Source organism: Anguilla rostrata, chromosome 3, assembly GCF_018555375.3.
Source record: "Anguilla rostrata isolate EN2019 chromosome 3, ASM1855537v3, whole genome shotgun sequence".
NCBI lineage: Eukaryota > Metazoa > Chordata > Actinopteri > Anguilliformes > Anguillidae > Anguilla > Anguilla rostrata.
The window spans coordinates 15,201,087-15,217,254 of NC_057935.1; the positions used below are offsets into that span (position 1 = coordinate 15,201,087).

At 42.6% G+C, this 16,168-nt stretch overlaps 1 protein-coding gene across 1 annotated transcript; it reads left to right on the plus strand.

Annotated features, from left to right (window-relative positions):
- Positions 1-1,407: 1,407 nt before the first annotated feature.
- LOC135250288 (pantothenate kinase 3-like) lies at positions 1,408-11,452 on the plus strand. The gene is made up of 7 exons (XM_064326428.1): positions 1,408-1,830; positions 3,270-3,622; positions 4,173-4,411; positions 5,892-6,068; positions 6,794-6,917; positions 7,587-7,715; positions 9,459-11,452. Exons 1-7 carry the CDS (start codon positions 1,803-1,805, stop codon positions 9,588-9,590), a joined length of 1,182 nt encoding a protein of 393 aa, XP_064182498.1. The 5' UTR covers positions 1,408-1,802; the 3' UTR covers positions 9,591-11,452.
- The last annotated feature ends 4,716 nt before the right edge of the window (positions 11,453-16,168 follow it).

Sequence of the window (16,168 nt, forward strand, 5' to 3'; positions counted from 1 at the left end):
GATTGATTATAAGATCGATTTTTACCCATGTTTTTTTTCACATTTAGGAGATGGTATAATGTTAATTAACTTCCTGTTCCAAATTTTAAACAAGGACTAGTTTAAATACAGACTAGTTTGATTAAAGGTTAGCTGAAGAGGTTTGACGATACCAAAATACTTTATCAATATTTGAATATAAAAATACCAGAAACGTGATTAGGCGGCCTGCGCAACCTGTGCGACTTGCCGCACAGGTATGAATGCTTAGCCCGTTCGCGAGTGCCGCAAACAACACAAATCATGCAAACTATATGCACATTATGTAATAGTATAAAACAACCTTTACAATCACAAATCTATTACAAGACCTCATCTCACACCTGCAGGTGCCCAGAGCCGAGGAAGACGAGAAAAAAGAAAAAAAAAACATTGTTAGGGGGTTCAAATGGTAGATTAGCAAGCAGAGCAGGAGAGACCGAGGTGCCTGCGTGCGATAAGGAAAACCCCGGCAGAATAAGGCTATGGCAGCATAGCTAAGGGAAACAGAGGCAGGGGCCAACGCAGCCATGAGGGCAGGCTTGAGACAGTCATCACCAGACCATGACCGCTTCAGCTTAACACAGCACTACCAATGATGATCCAGTGACAGCACTAACCGTTCAGTCCACCAGAGACTCTATAGCTATGCCCGCCACCCACTCCTGCCCCTCAAATATGAGAGAGACTAAAAAGATATGTTTTCAGCCTAGCTTTAAATAAGGTGATAGTGTCTGTGCCCCGAACATGGGCAGGCAACTTGTTCCACAGGAGGGGAGCACGATAGGAGAAGGCTCTACCACCTATGGTACTTTTAGCTATTCTAGGAATAACAAGGAGGCCTGCACCCTGCGAACGGAGCGTTCGTGAGGGAATATAAGGAAGAGAGTGGTCAATGTGTGGACGTATTCTATAATTATAATATAGACTGCCAGTAGAGGCAGAAACTCAGGGGATTTTCAAGACCAGGCTTGATTTGGTGTTAAATACAATATAGTCCACAGGTAAGCAGAGCACTAGGTACAATTTAGTCCAGAAAATGGCGAGCATTGTTGGGCTGCATGGCCTGTTCTCCTCATTATTTTATATTATGTAATTGTATGTTATGTTTTGTATGTTTTATGTTGTAATACTGAAAGCACCATTGGCTTTCAGTATTACAAAGAAAATACTGTAGTCAATTCACTTACAGGATCCCATTCATGCAATCAAAATCAGTTTTAAGTATATAGTATGCCTTTAACTTTTGGATACTGGTGTCATTTTAAAGTAAAACTGCTAGCATCTCCGTCGCCAAAAATAAAAAAATGAAAGGCGATACTGGATTCCACAGCCTTGCTTTATCCCGCGCCTGATGTTAAAATCGAAGGGAGGTTCCATGAGAATAGATAGGGAGGGGCAGCCTCTTTCATCCCCGCTCCCGTTCCGGGTATCGCTGAGTCAAGTTTGCATCTTTCGCTCTCAGCTGAAACTTCAATAATTAACAAATGGGGGCAACAGTCACGCCTTTTTCACTCACCAGGAAAACCTGTTTTACAACGGAGGAGCAGAAATATATGTTCTGCATTTACACTGAACAACAGCAGTGGATACAGGAGAAATATATGGACGGAAAGTAACCCTGGCAATTCATCGAATTGTAAACGTGTTTACCAGATGATTCTGGTTGTTGTACCCTGTTAAAAGCCTGAAGGGAAATAATCGTGATAGAGAGCCAGATAGTTGCTGTAAGTTAAGTGCCATTGGCAAGTGCAGGCACGCTGTGTTCCATCCGACAGGAAAAAATGAAAATCGAGGATGGCAAAAGACCCTGTAAGTACCATTCTTTTTTTCTATTTGTAATTCATAGTAAACATAAGAGCAGACATTTTCGTGGGCGCATCTTTTCGTCAAGAGTGATGATGGCGGTGGCTAGCTAGTCTGCTAATGTAAACGATTCGTGTTCGGCTTATAGACTGAAGGTTCTTGTGCTTTGCTATCATTTGCCAGCATTGGCTAGCTCGCCTGTCATGCAGTCATCTATTATCACTAACGTTAGTTTTGTACACTACTGCGTCTAGCTAGCTTTAATCATGCGTTGCAGAAGGATGCAAGCTTAAATTGTTGCTTCTAATAGCTTCTGAATTTATTTTGCTCGTGAAATATAATACTTGATATTATACGGTCTCCGTCTAGCCATCGGAACAATTTAAATATTCCATTATTTTATTTATGCCAAAAAAAACCTTTATATGGTATTGCAAAGAAGAGAGGTAAATTGTGTAGGCTAATTAGCGTGTGAGCTAGATCTCAGTTTAAATCAGAACCCTATGGAACCACAATGTCACTAAAATGTCTTTAGACAGCTACTGTCGTTAGCTGATCCCTTCCATTTTGTTTTCTGACTTAGACTCCAGGTAACATTGACCAAGTAGTGTATAAACTTTGACCAAAATCATGTCACTGTGTTGTCGACATTACGAATGTTCACTTGAAAGTATTTCGGAGGCTTAATACGGCTTAATAGAACTGAAGAAACTGGTCAGGAATGGAAACAGGCAGAACCTTCCTTTTTTCCTGAATTGGTCACAATTAAGAGTTTATTCTGGCATACGCATAGCAGTTTTAGTTTCCCATTTCACTGATTTAGGATATCCAGATCAGTATTATAAACTCTGACACCCCTGGCCTGGGCCTGGATCATCAACCCTTGTTCTGAAGAGTTAAGCGGTCTGCTCATTTTTGTTCTTACAGGACTACAATCAATTAATCATAACAGCTGACGAACAGTTAACTTGCTGCACCTGTCTTTCTTGAGTCTAATTGGTTGTTGATTAAAAAGAAAATAATAAATAAACAGGCCCTGCATCTCTAGGATGGGGTATGGGCAAAATGGCATGCCTTGCTTGGCTGACCATGCTAAACTGCAATTATCTTCTTCACATTGGTGTGATTAGCTGTATATGGAGGGTACAGTCTTTTTTGTACAGCCTGTATATGAAAGGTCCTTAACAACGCAAATTCCTCTCAGGCCTCCAGGTTGAACCAGAAGTCAAATCCTGATCCTGATGTCACACTTAGTCTTTTCTCTGCTTTTACTAAGTAACTATACTTAGGATGTGAAAAGTAGCAGTACATTGATTGATTGATTATTGATGATGATGATGATGATGATGATGATTATTATTATTATTATTATTAGTGGTAGTAGTTGTTGGCTGGGGTGTTTTTTTCCACACACCCAAGACTAATCCACACCATTGTTTTGGCAGCTTTCCCCTGGGTTGGCATGGACATTGGGGGATCCCTGGTGAAGCTGGTGTACTTCGAGCCACTGGACATGACAGCCGAGGAGGAACAGGAGGAGTCAGAGTGCCTGAAGAGCATCCGGTGCTACCTGACCTCCAGCGTGGCCTATGGCTCCATGGGTATCCGCGACGCCCACCTGGAGCTCAAAGACCTGACCTTGCTGGGTCGCCGCGGTAACCTGCACTTCATCCGTTTCCCCACCCAGGACATGGCCACCTTCTTCCAGATGGCCCGTGAGAAGGACTGCTCCACCCTTCAAGCCATGCTCAGCGTCACCGGAGGCGGAGCGTGCAAGTTTGAGGAGGAGTTCCATGCAGTGAGTTTATTGTCCAAGCTTTTTTATGCTGGCTAACGAGATAACTTGCTATCTGTTTGCACATATCAAATGACAAGAATAGGCACTTAGCTATATGGATGGAGGAACTGAGGGGGCTACAAGGGGTAGGGCTGTCACTCAAAAAAAAGAGTTACAAAAATGTTTTTAATTTTCTAGCATCAAAATTTCAATAATACGTTGCCTAAATGTATAATTATTATGGCTCAGTTTTAGTTTTGCATTAGACTTGTAGCTACATAGCTTCAATATGTTATGCCATAACTAAGAATTAGGCCTAATGGCAACAGTGTTTGAAGTTTTTTGGAAAAAAAAAATCCAGTGCCAATGCCAATAACTCCGTAGATGAGCTGTTGATGAAAAAATAATAATAATAATTATAATGCTCAAGTATCTTGTTTTCTTTTAGTGGAAGGAACAGTTGTGAAACTGCAGAGGCTTCACTGACACGTGATACTTTGTGCTCATCTCTCACTGACCTGTGAAAATTGCAAAAAAAACAAATTGGTTCCTTGTTCTGTTCCCTCTCCAGATTGGGAACTTGCAGCTGCACAAAGCTGATGAAATAAACAGTTTGGTGCGTGGGGTGCTGTACCTGTGTGGCCAGATCGAGTGCTACTCCTTCCAGAATGTGCAGGACATGGAGTGTTGCCAGAAGGCTCCCTATGACCTGCAGGACCCCTACCCTCTGCTATTGGTTAACTGCGGGACTGGGGTCAGCATTATCGCCATCCACTCCCAGGATAACTATGAAATTGTGGGCGGCACCAGGTACCCCAGTCTCTTACTACCTGCTGTACTATATAATTATAATATTAATAATAATAATGGTAACAACAGTAATCATTTTACAGTCCCTCTTGCCTTTACCAGTCTGCCGCCCCCTTGGGTGATGCACTGTGGCCTCTATCTGGCAGAACTCTCACCAGATCAGCTGAAATGTGGAGGAAGAGAATTGCATTACATTTAAATGCTGAAACCAGTAAAATGGTTGCAGTTTATTGTGCTATAATGTATGACAAGCCTACCTGCATCAGTATCGGTACTGGTTGAATTGGCCATTGGTGTAAATATTGGTTGTTAATATCAGCCTAGAAATCCTCTATCTTAGATCAGTGCTTTATTATTATTGTTATTATTATTGTTATTGTAAGGAATTGGATTTAGTTGCAGGGAGGAAAACATGTTTATCTGACTCCATTAACTTCAAATCCTGTAAAGTGAAGATGTATGTGAATACAGGATCGCGTACACGTGCATTGGCTGCTCTGAAAAAGGAAAAAAACTTTATTATGACACAATATGATCGTTGGCAATAACCAAGGATAGGCAGTTTCAACGATGGAGAAGGTGAACACTTTAATTCACAAAGCAAGGCAAAAGACTGCTATGAAAATAAAAGACATACAAACTAACAAATTAGGACAAAGAAAAGGAACACAAAGTGAGTATTGATGAATGCCCAAATATTCTGTACAGCAAAGACTATGGTACCAGGAGAACTGCTAAGCAGATTCTCCTCGAATGTTTCTTTGGACTTCCCTTAAATCCAATCCTGAGAAAGCCTTCCATACCCCACAGCTCCCTGGGTTTGCTCAAATAAGGTTTGGACACAAATAGGCAGGTAACATCTGCCCCACCAAGAAACCCCCCTACTCCTCCAGAACGAGAGAAACTGCACTTCCCCCCCTACTCTGTAGACAAAGGAGAAGTATCAAAATCCAGTGACAGTAATAAGATAACTTTATAACTTTGTACGATGGCACGTGATCCTATGATTTTACCTATCAATTCTCCAAATACTTCTCTATGGGAATCAATGGTGGTGACCCATCTGTGACCCAGACACGTATGTAGGCATACCTATGTATAAATATACTATGCTTTATATACTTGTGATCATAACCCCACATACCATGTCATACCCATTCAGTGTGCTTGTCTATGTGCTGCTCTCCCCATCCTGGGGCATTTTATGGCTCCACTCATGTACAGCAGTGGAATTTTTACAACTCCACCAGTGTGCACGCCATGGAAGAATATGTCCCGTTGTGAAGGAACAACAGAGTTGATTGGGAAAACTGAAATTTTACCTTACATTATTATTATTATTATTGATTATATAGGCCTACTTCTGATGTGGAGTGCTTTGTGATTTGGCTTTAAATGAAAAGGGCAATAGTAATATTATATCATATACATTAAAATAAGTGTTAATGTGACATGTGTGTCTCACATCATGTCGTTTCAGCTACGGGGGCGGGTCCTTCTTGGGCCTGTGCAGCCTGCTGACTGGGTGCGAGACGTTCGACGAGGCCATGGAGCTGGCCTCCAGAGGAGACAGCAGTCGCGTCGACGTGCTGGTGCGCGACATCTACGGCGGGGACTACGAACGCCTCCACATTCCGGCATGGCTCGTGGTCGCCAGGTGAGTTTCGGCGACCGGCCGGCAGGATTTCGCCCTCCGGCGCGCGCCGAAGTGTCCGGAGATGCTGTGCATCGCCACTCCCGCTTTCGGCAGTTCCCACCTTGCGGCGACCCTTATTTTTCAGGCATGATTACCACACACGCAAAATCGATATGTCCTGTCGTGAGTATGTGACACTAAGCGCGAGAGTGCGAAAAATGTGGAACGCACCTGTGCTCTATCACCTTGCATAGAACTTTTAACTATAAGTTGTGTAGGACACCTTATTTGAAGTGGATTTTCGTGCGTACACCCAATTTATGCGTTTGAGCTTTGGAACAGTGATGAATCTGCCACTAGCTTCTATACTTGTAAGTGGTCAGGCATATTTGCCTTTTGGAACACCCAAGACCCTTGCTGAACAAAACCAGCGCAATGGAGGAGTGTGTGTTAGCATGTGCGTGCAGATGACAGCATGTGTGAGAGACGTGTGAGTGTTTGCATGTACGTATGCGTCTGTATGTGTATGTGGGTGTTAGTGAACGTGTGTGCGCATACAAGTGTGTGTGTTTGTGTGTGTGTGTGTGTGTGTGTGTGGGGGAGAATGGGAGGCAGGATAACCTTTCATTTACACACCCAGTTTAGTAATGAACCATTCACATTCTAATCCTTGTGTACCGATACACACTGTCTCCCTCCCTCTGTTCATAAGCCACTCAGCTCAACCTGTGCTTGTTTCTCTGAAGCTTTGGGAAGATGATTCATAAGGAGAAGAGAGAGGCGGCCAGCAGGGAGGATCTGGCGCGTGCAACGCTGGTCAGTGTCACCAACTGCATCACCGGGCTCGTCTGTTCCAAAGGCATCTTGAAGGTCAGGCCTCTACTATTCTTCTCTGCTCACTTGTAACACACACACACACACATGCACATTCACTCACATACACATACCCATACACAAACTCACACACGCACACCCCTAAACATTAACACACACACACACACACATGCACATTCACTCACATGCACATACCCATACACATACCCATACACAAACACACACACGCAAATTCACACACACATTCACACACACACACACGCATATACATTCACACACACATTCACACACACACAGACACACACAAACACGCACAGACACACGTTCACGCACACACCGGGCTTTGCGAGGATCTTCCTGCTGTCGGCCTCTTTACAGTGCTGCCTTGTGGCCTGTCAATCAAGCAGCATTGTACAGGGCTATGACTGCACGGAGAGATGGCCGTCTGCACAGAGGCTACGCACTCCTTAGGGCGGTGCCTCCCGGGCTAGGGCACGCACCCCCCCTTCCAGGCTGTAACGCAGCGTTTTTGCAGTGTTTTCACACCAGTCATTTCTCACCTCTTCAAAACCGATGTTGGTTTTGTCTGTGGGTTTGTGTTCGTTTGTGCGGGCAGGTAGGCGATACGTTACTCTGACCGATTGCGGCCGTAACCGCCCTCTGTCTAACGTCACCCGACTGGTGTTTGTGTCGCCCATCCTGCAGGACATCCTTGACCGGGTGTTGTTTGTGGGGAATTTACTGCGGGGGAACACTATCTCCAGGAAGCTGCTGGCCTTTGGAGTGCAGTTCTGGTCCAGAGGTCGGATGAAGCCACTGTTCCTGGAGCATGAGGTATTTTCACTCAACTGCACGCGCTCACTGTAAACACACTTATTACATTACATTACATTACATTACAGCACAGTGACCTACTTGAGATATCCCTTTCTCGTGCACAGCCTACTGTACATTCACACATGCACAGGCTCAGAAACTTTGACTCCGTTACTCTAAAACTCACCCTCACAGTCATTCAGTCTCTCTCTTCCTCACACACAGTCAGATTCACTCGCTTACACTCACATATGTTATTACATATATAATTACATTTTTTTCGAGCATTTATTTCTCAGCAAGCAGGAATATGATTGTGCCTCTCCTACTCCCAGCCACACAGCACTGCTGGTGAAGCATTCTTCTAATACACTCACGCATGAGCCAGAGCCATACCTGTCTACCCACAAAACTACAATGCCCACAATGCACCACTGTCACACCATCTCCATGGCAACAAGTTATCCTCCATCTCAAACTGGAAAATCCTGAAACAGATCCAGAGCTGTACACGCTATTAGTAGGAACATACAAGAGTGCACAGTAGCTGGCAGTATGATTACTGATGGATTCCAGCATGAATGTATTTTACCTATTTTTCTCATTTAGTAAATAACATACATTTTCCTGCAAAATGATCATAAGAAAAAGAAAAGGTTTTGTTACATGAAATTATGAGCGCATTCTGTCAAATAGTTTTTTATTAACACTGTGACAGCTGTAACACTTGACTGTCAGTCCATACACTGGATCCCCCATCTATACAGCAGTTCTTAATTCCACAGCGTCCGTCTGTTATCATTAAACATCTTATCAGTTCAGTTGTCCTGTTGCAGACAGACAGCTATGGTTGGGAATGTCCTGTTAGTATCGTAGTCTCTTCATTTGGTGGTCCGCTGCAGCACCCTATTTATATCGCACCACTGGCATTTACATATTCCTGTAATGCCTCTCATTCCTGAAGCGAAAATTGGCCTTCGTTCTTAGCTGAGCGATCGGCTGGTTTCGCTTGCGATTTTTGCGATCACTGCTCACCGTGTGTGTGTGTGTGTGTGTGTGTGTGTGTGGCCTGCAGCGTTTCAGCATGCGGCGGCTTTGCCAAAGGACACCTCAGCCCTGCTCTCTTATTGCAGTGATTCTCCGTCCGTTGCTAGGGACCTCTCTGCCGTTGCTAAGCTGAGAGTTATTAATCAGCGTGGTTTTTTTTTTTTCCCCTGATACCTGCCTGAGCCTTCAGTTAGTATTTATTTATTTATTTATTTATTTACTCATTTAATACTTTTAGTAATGGCTGTTAGTATATGGACCTTGAGTCCGAAATAAAGTTTGATTGATTGATTAATGAAGTCAACAGCTGGACTGAGTGAATAAACTGGGCTCAGTGAACTCAGATGTTACAGATGCTCTATGAAATGGAACTGAGAGAGAAGAGCAAACGTAAGGGTGCAGATGTTCCATAATAACAGGCCTTCTCCAAACCTTCCCAGCCTAAAACCAAATTGACCGTGTGGCATGTGGTACAGTATGTTATGGGTATGCAGTTGACTTCTTGTGAACATAAGCCAAAATGACTGCAGCCTCAAACTAGCACTGAGTATGTGACAGGCACAGTGTTTTACTGTGGCTGTGGTGTGTGTCTGTGGGAAAGGCATCCGTTCTGTACCGCGGGTATCTTGTGATTGTCCTGGGCCCCTGTTAGGGCCCTGTCGTAACGGATTCTAACTCTTACCCCCCCCCCCACTCCCACTCGCTTTCCTGCAGGGGTATTGCACCGCAGTGGGAGCGCTCCTCCATCGGCTGAACGGCTCAGCCCCAGAAGCCTCGGAGGGACAGCAGCCCGGGTTCGACACTGAGGCCTGCTCTCCTCGGGAGACCGAGGATGATGAAAATTAATTCATAATTAAAGGATCAGTGCTGATAGATAGATTAGTGGAGAGTGCGAAGCTCACATTGACAGGCACACACACACACACACACAGACACACACACAAACTGCACGGGAGGGGCAGGACCAAAAATAAGCGGTCTCCTCACAGTTTATCGGCGCGGAAACGCGCGCCCAACCTTTCGATCCGCAGAGATCTCCTTCAGTAGGGATGATCGACCGCCGCAGCGTCGCGGCGGCTTGGCGGCATTGTCCTGGCAACCACTCTGCACCACATAAACATTACGCTCCCAGCGTTTCTCTCTTGAGAATCCACAGAGCCGTACGTGGTTCTCGGCCAGAGCGTGTGTGCTCTGTAACGGATACTGTATCGGCTTGTAGAAGTGAATCCATGTTATTTATCTGTGCTGGGGGACTATCTGGCTGTTCATGACCTCAAGGGCGTGTTCCCGGTGATCAGCCGTTTGATCTTTTAGTATGTGTGTCAGAGCTGGCAAGCTACGTTTTTATATAGTCACTACGGTACTAAGGGAAGAGTGGAGGCACTACGGAAGCCTAATGGGGCTCCTAAAATTTGTAAAGTTTAAACAGTCCATGACAAAAAGGCCTTGCAAATGGCCCAACCTCTTCCCTCAATGGGAACAGTTATGCTGTTTTGACATTTCACTTTTTCCCTTTTCTCTAATGGTGCATTTATTTTGTGTATGGAAATGGTTTCTCAAAAAAAAAAAAAACAGAAAAACTTGAAGTTCTATTTTTGATAGCATATGTGCTTTAATGTATATCTTAAAATATGCTGATTGTACAAAAGCAGATCTGAAACCTAAAATGGTTGCTGTGCTCAGTAGCAGCCTGAAACTCATATTGAAATTGAATGTTTGATTAATCGCTATGAAAGAAGTGGTGCATGTACCTGGGTTGCAGTTTTGTCCATAGAATTGTGTGCACCTCAATAAGAAAAAAATGGCCTTTTAGAGTCCTTGTTTAGAGTCCACTGTTTAGAGTGTTATTAAAGCTGATAGAATAACAGCCTGCCTTTTTCACATCATTTTGATGCGACCGGTCCACTGTGCTTTGGTTCATTTCTGCTCTCCTGTCTGAAGGCTGTGAGCATGAGAATGGGTGGTAATGATGTGAATATTGGTGCACAAGTCAGTAGTGCCATAATACATCCTGCCTCAACAGATGCAGGCACCTTTAAAATTCAGCTCTAAAATGTTGCCAACAATATTTCTGCAATGCCTACCTCAGTTAAAATCCAGAATGACTGTTCATGAAGGATGTGTGCAACATTTTTAAGAACAGGCAGAGGGTGCTGTTTAACCTCCACTGCTTTCAATTACCAGTAGAGGGCAGTGTGTAGCCTGTACTTTGTGCAGCTGAGACTCCATTTTGCTCTCAAATTTGCCTTGAGTGTTTTTTTACTCTCTGAAAGTAAAACGATCATTTCCTCTTTACTTCTTATTTACTTCTTATAATTTACTTCATGTCCTCTTACATTTTTATATTTATGTGGATGTTTAGAAAGAGGTGACTCGTTTTTAAAAGGGGAGAAATTACAGAATATTACTGATCACTGTGAGAGTTTTGTTAATATATTATTTTTAAATGCTTTGATTTTTTTGTATGCATTCATGTTGTAATGACTTTCCTGTTGAGTCTAAAACTACAATCTAATGTATCAGATGTACAGGTTTGTTTTTTAAGATGCTGCTTTTCACAGTTTTTCACAGATAATCTTTCATTTTTGATTTGATTTCTATTATTAGTCTGTATTAAATACTGAAATTGCACCTGTAATTCGGATATCAAGTGTTTACTGTATAATTAAGTGTGAATGTTAACTTGAATAAATTAACTAAACTTTTAACTCTCTATACTGGATTTGTTTCTTCCAAGCATTACACTCAGAGGATTTAGAAGCATCAGTTAACGAAGGTCTGTTACATGTACATGCACTGGGTTGAACAGTACTGCTGTTAACCGATATGTGTCCACATTCATCAAGTTTCATTGATCATATCTTGTTGCTGACTTGCACCTGAAGATGGTGTTGGAGATGGTTCCATTTACTCGCTTTTGGTTATCACACTGATGAAAAGCTTAATAACAGATCATTGTAGAAGTCTGGTTGAATATTACTGATAGTCAGTTTTCTAGCTAGCTTACCACTTACCATTACGCTTGCTAATAAGTCCAGACAAAGGAATTCATGAGCTTGCATTGAGTTTTGTACACACAGCTGCAGACATGATTGGTGTGAAAGCTCCCTGGTTCCTATGCATACTAGGAACCAGACACGTTTAGTCAGGGGACTTTAGTCTCTGGCTGTTTGGCATGTTGATATCCTTGGGGACCAAGCCGCGTGACTGCATGTGTGCACCACATGACATAGCGCGTGGAGGGAGAAGTGGTTTTATGACACATGGTACAATCAGAGCGGAAACTGCTTGGGAGTCCTCAAGCTTCTGAACCCCATGTTGGATAACGGCATGCTTCATTTTATTGCACGGCTTGCATCTTGTCCCATGTGAGTCTGACTGATTTTGCTTACTCTGTTATGTGCATACACTTGGAAGGATGTGATTTTCCCTATGACTGAAATGCCAACTTGTATTTCCCCCTGTATACTGATTCTGAATAACCATTGTGTTTTCTAATGTCATCCACTTCTCATAGGTGTTTGTGTGTTGTATTAATTTTTTGAATAAATAAAAGGATCAATTTATCAATTTAATGGTACCTTGCTGAATGAAAATATCAGTTTCTTTCAAAAACATGAAAAGTTCTCAGTGATTCCAAACTTGTGAAGGGTAGTGTATGTAATTATTATGAGCTCACTGTGCAGTGTCATTGCAACAATACAACAGCAGAGGGCAGTTTGGGCTGAAATGTGACCTAGAGGCCCTACTGACATCAGCAGAGCGTACCGGAAACAGTGGTTTTAAATGGAGGGCTATCCAGAGACATATGCGCGAGACTAGTATATGGGAGCACAGCAAGAGCTGCTTAGTTCGGTTTAAAAATGTCACCTGCAACCTGCTCCTTGTGCAGCCAACCTGGGAGTCATCCTCTATAGAACGAAGCAAATGTTAAGAGGCAATCCTTTTAAGCACCTTTTCTGCCTCACGGATGCGGTAAAGTACACAAATGTGGTAAAGGAAACAACCTTATCTCACCCCCAAGCTTCCTGTTTGCAAGTACCCCACATCAAATGTCAGATTTCCTCTGTAGAGCAGAGGAAGCAACAAATCAGATCTGTTCTAAAACAACTATCAGATCTGCTCTCATCTCATCATTGTATCAATAATGATGATGATAATAATAATAATAATAATAATAATAATAAAAATAAAAATAAAAATAAAAATAAAAATAATAATAATAATAATAACACTTCAAGTGATCTATATCCTCTTGAGACCCAGCAAAAAAAAAAGGTTTCTGAATTTTGTATGTCTACTGTAGTGGTATAGTAGCATGCATGGCTATGTCAGAAAAACATGTCCTCTGGAGAGGACAAAATTGAATGGCCAGGTCTCAAGAAGATATAGCAACATTAAACATCAACAGAAAGAAATTATGTAATTTTAGCAATATGGTTGTCATGCTCATGGAGACAGGAATAAGGAATTTGATGTCATTACAGACAAACATCCCTGGGGGAGTAGCAGAAAGCTCCCATAAGGGAATATTTTGCTTTACACCCTGGTTTTCACTGACGGTATAGTTTAGAGCAGCCAAGTTTAATTGTAAAGGTGGAGGAGTAGTTAGGGTGTGGGGAGCATGTGGTGTGCAGGTGTCAGTTCTTCTAAGGCATCATGGTTGATTTCTAGTGGACTGGAGGTGAGGTTTGAATATTCCACAGAGATTTAATATTTCTGATCCCAGCTCCCTGGCTTGCAGTTCCGTCTTTCATGAAAAACAAACAAAAGCACTGTCCCACACACATTGTAATTCTGAGAGTGCTTACTACATTACTGTATACAGCATAACAGTAATGACATTCAGTTTCAAAGCCGTCTCATCTTTACCCCTGAACACGGCCGTCAACCACTTCCTTTCCAGCGCTCTACCACTGTCAGAAGAGATGAGCGACAGGAGACACACAAAAATGGACAAGCCAGAGCTGCATATGACATCCGACAGAACAGAGGCGGAGGACGTAGAGGGAACAGAGAGAGCTTCTGCGAGGAATACAGTCAGTTCCACACTCCACTAAGATACCGCACGGAGCCATTTCACAATGTCTTTGGGAGCACAACGGGGTTAGGACTGCCGTGGGTCTGAACCATGGCCTCCACCATCCACACAGGACAATTAGCCCACTGATTACCGAGGTGCAAAGGAACTAATCGCACTCTTAATTGAAACTGCGAGGTAAACTGCTGTGCGTGAGGGTGGCTGTTTGGAGAAGTCTTAAACCTTCCTCAGGAAGATATCCATGTATATTTGTAACATATTTCATTTTTAAAGGGATCCTAATAATTTTTTGCCACCCAGGGTCAGTTTCATAGTCAGCATTAAATAAGAAATGCTGCTGTTATCAGTGTGGATGGTACCACAGTGAAATACACCGGTCAGCCACAACATTAAAACCACCTACCTAATATTGTGTAGGTCCCCCTCGTGCCGCCAAAACAGCTCTGACTCGTCGAGGCATAGACTCCACCTCTGAAGGTGTTCTCTGGTATATTTGGATTTCTGTATATATTTGTATTTACTGTATATTTGTATCTGATATTTTGTATATACTGTAAATTTGTATCTGATTGTGTTACTTTGTTGTCTTGCCGCAACAGTGCAAATTCCAATAAAGTACACTACTACTACTATTTATTACATTATTGGTTTTTATTACATAAAAAATTTGAAATGGATGACATTATTGGGAGTTATTACACTATTGGTAGTTTATTACATTATTAGTTGCTACTGGGCTATAAAAAGCTAAGATATTGTTAGAGGGTGAATTATTTCCACATGATTTTAAAAACTCTCGATGGGTCAGAGCTGATTTGGCGGCACGAGGGGAACCTACACACTATTAGGCAGGTGTTTTAATGTTGTGGCTGATCAGTGTAGTTGGGTGTCAGTGCGGAAGGGTTGCTGAAGACTGTTGCGCTCTGCTGCCAGGGAAATTCTTCATATTGAGCGTAAGCGTATTGACTGGTCATAAAAGAGACTCCAATTAGACTAATTACGCACCAGAGCAGCCAGGTTAATTGCATCACAGATCCTCTGTCTCAGACCTATCACATTTAGCTGGTTTTTAAGACTGCGCAACTTTTGCGTGCAGAAAAGATGTTGGACTAGGTCGGTGTGGGATGCTTCGTATTACGAAGTGAGACATTTGTGACAGTGGAAATCATAGCACCTGATGGCCTTGGAGATTTTGTCTTAAGGCCTTCAAAGAAGAATATTTTTTTCAGACAGAGGTCGAAGGTCAGTCTACCATGTCCATTTTAAGGCATTGACAGGAATATTGGCCTGGTTCATAAGCAGCACATGAGATGGGTCTTTGAAGCTGTTCTACAGTGGATTCCAATTTAGGCTCACGGCAGAATCAATAGTCCAATAAGCCAGCATTTGAGGCCAGCTGTTATCTCTCTATACCCCATAGGATGATAGAACAAAGATCCACAAAATGGTGAATTGCAAATCCTCCCTATATCTTTCTCTTTCTCCCTTTCTCCCTTATTGTTAATTCTACTAATGATGCCCATATAAAACCATGAAAAACACATAAACACACTTAACTGCATTGAACTAGACTGCACACCTCAGATGTTACATTGTGGTGCAAAAAGAAGGGAAAGCTGGCTATGTGTGTAGGAGCCACATACAACCAGGGGCCACCCAAAGCCGCGGGTGTGCCATGAAAATGGCCTTGAGAAAGACATCAAGAGAATATAATTACTGTAAGCAAAACCACCTTGAATTATGTGTACCAAGGAAAATAATAAAATAACGAAGTCTAATGATGATAACTGCCATCCAGCCAATCTGCAGCCGACTGGTCATGTACTTGTCTCCAAAACAATTTATTACAAATACACTTGAATATGAATGTGTAAACCGTATTACTGCCCATTTACTATCTGCATTGATTCTCAAAAATGATATATATATATATATGTGTGTGTGTGTGTGTGTGTGTGTGTGTGTGTGTGTGTGTGTGTGTGTGTGATTCATATTTACAAATCCCAAAAGATACTGTCATTGAAGAAGCGCTCAATACCTGGGGAACAATCTGTTTAAAAACATAACGGTACGCGTCGTACAGCGAGCACCCTCTACCGAGGGCAGGTAGTGGCAAGAGTAATAACACTGATGCACAGTGTGTCTCGGTCAAACGGAAAATCTATACAACATAAAGAAGAAGGATATTATAAAATAATTGTTAAAACAGCATGAATGCGGACAGCAGGCATGTGTTGCGAAATTACTAATTATTAATGGGACCGGGCACAATCCAAGACATAACATGTACACTGTCGTGCCAGCCACAGTCTTACAACACTAAGGCGGAATGTGTGCGTAAAACACGCATTTACGCAGTAAATCTTGGACACATTTGTCCCGC

Coding starts and splice junctions, on each gene's coding strand:
- LOC135250288 (XM_064326428.1), top strand. CDS start 1,803: ATGAAAATCGAGGATGGCAAAAGACCCT. Junction 1,831..3,269: donor CGAGGATGGCAAAAGACCCT/GTAAGTACCATT, acceptor TTGTTTTGGCAG/CTTTCCCCTGGGTTGGCATG. Junction 3,623..4,172: donor TTGAGGAGGAGTTCCATGCA/GTGAGTTTATTG, acceptor TTCCCTCTCCAG/ATTGGGAACTTGCAGCTGCA.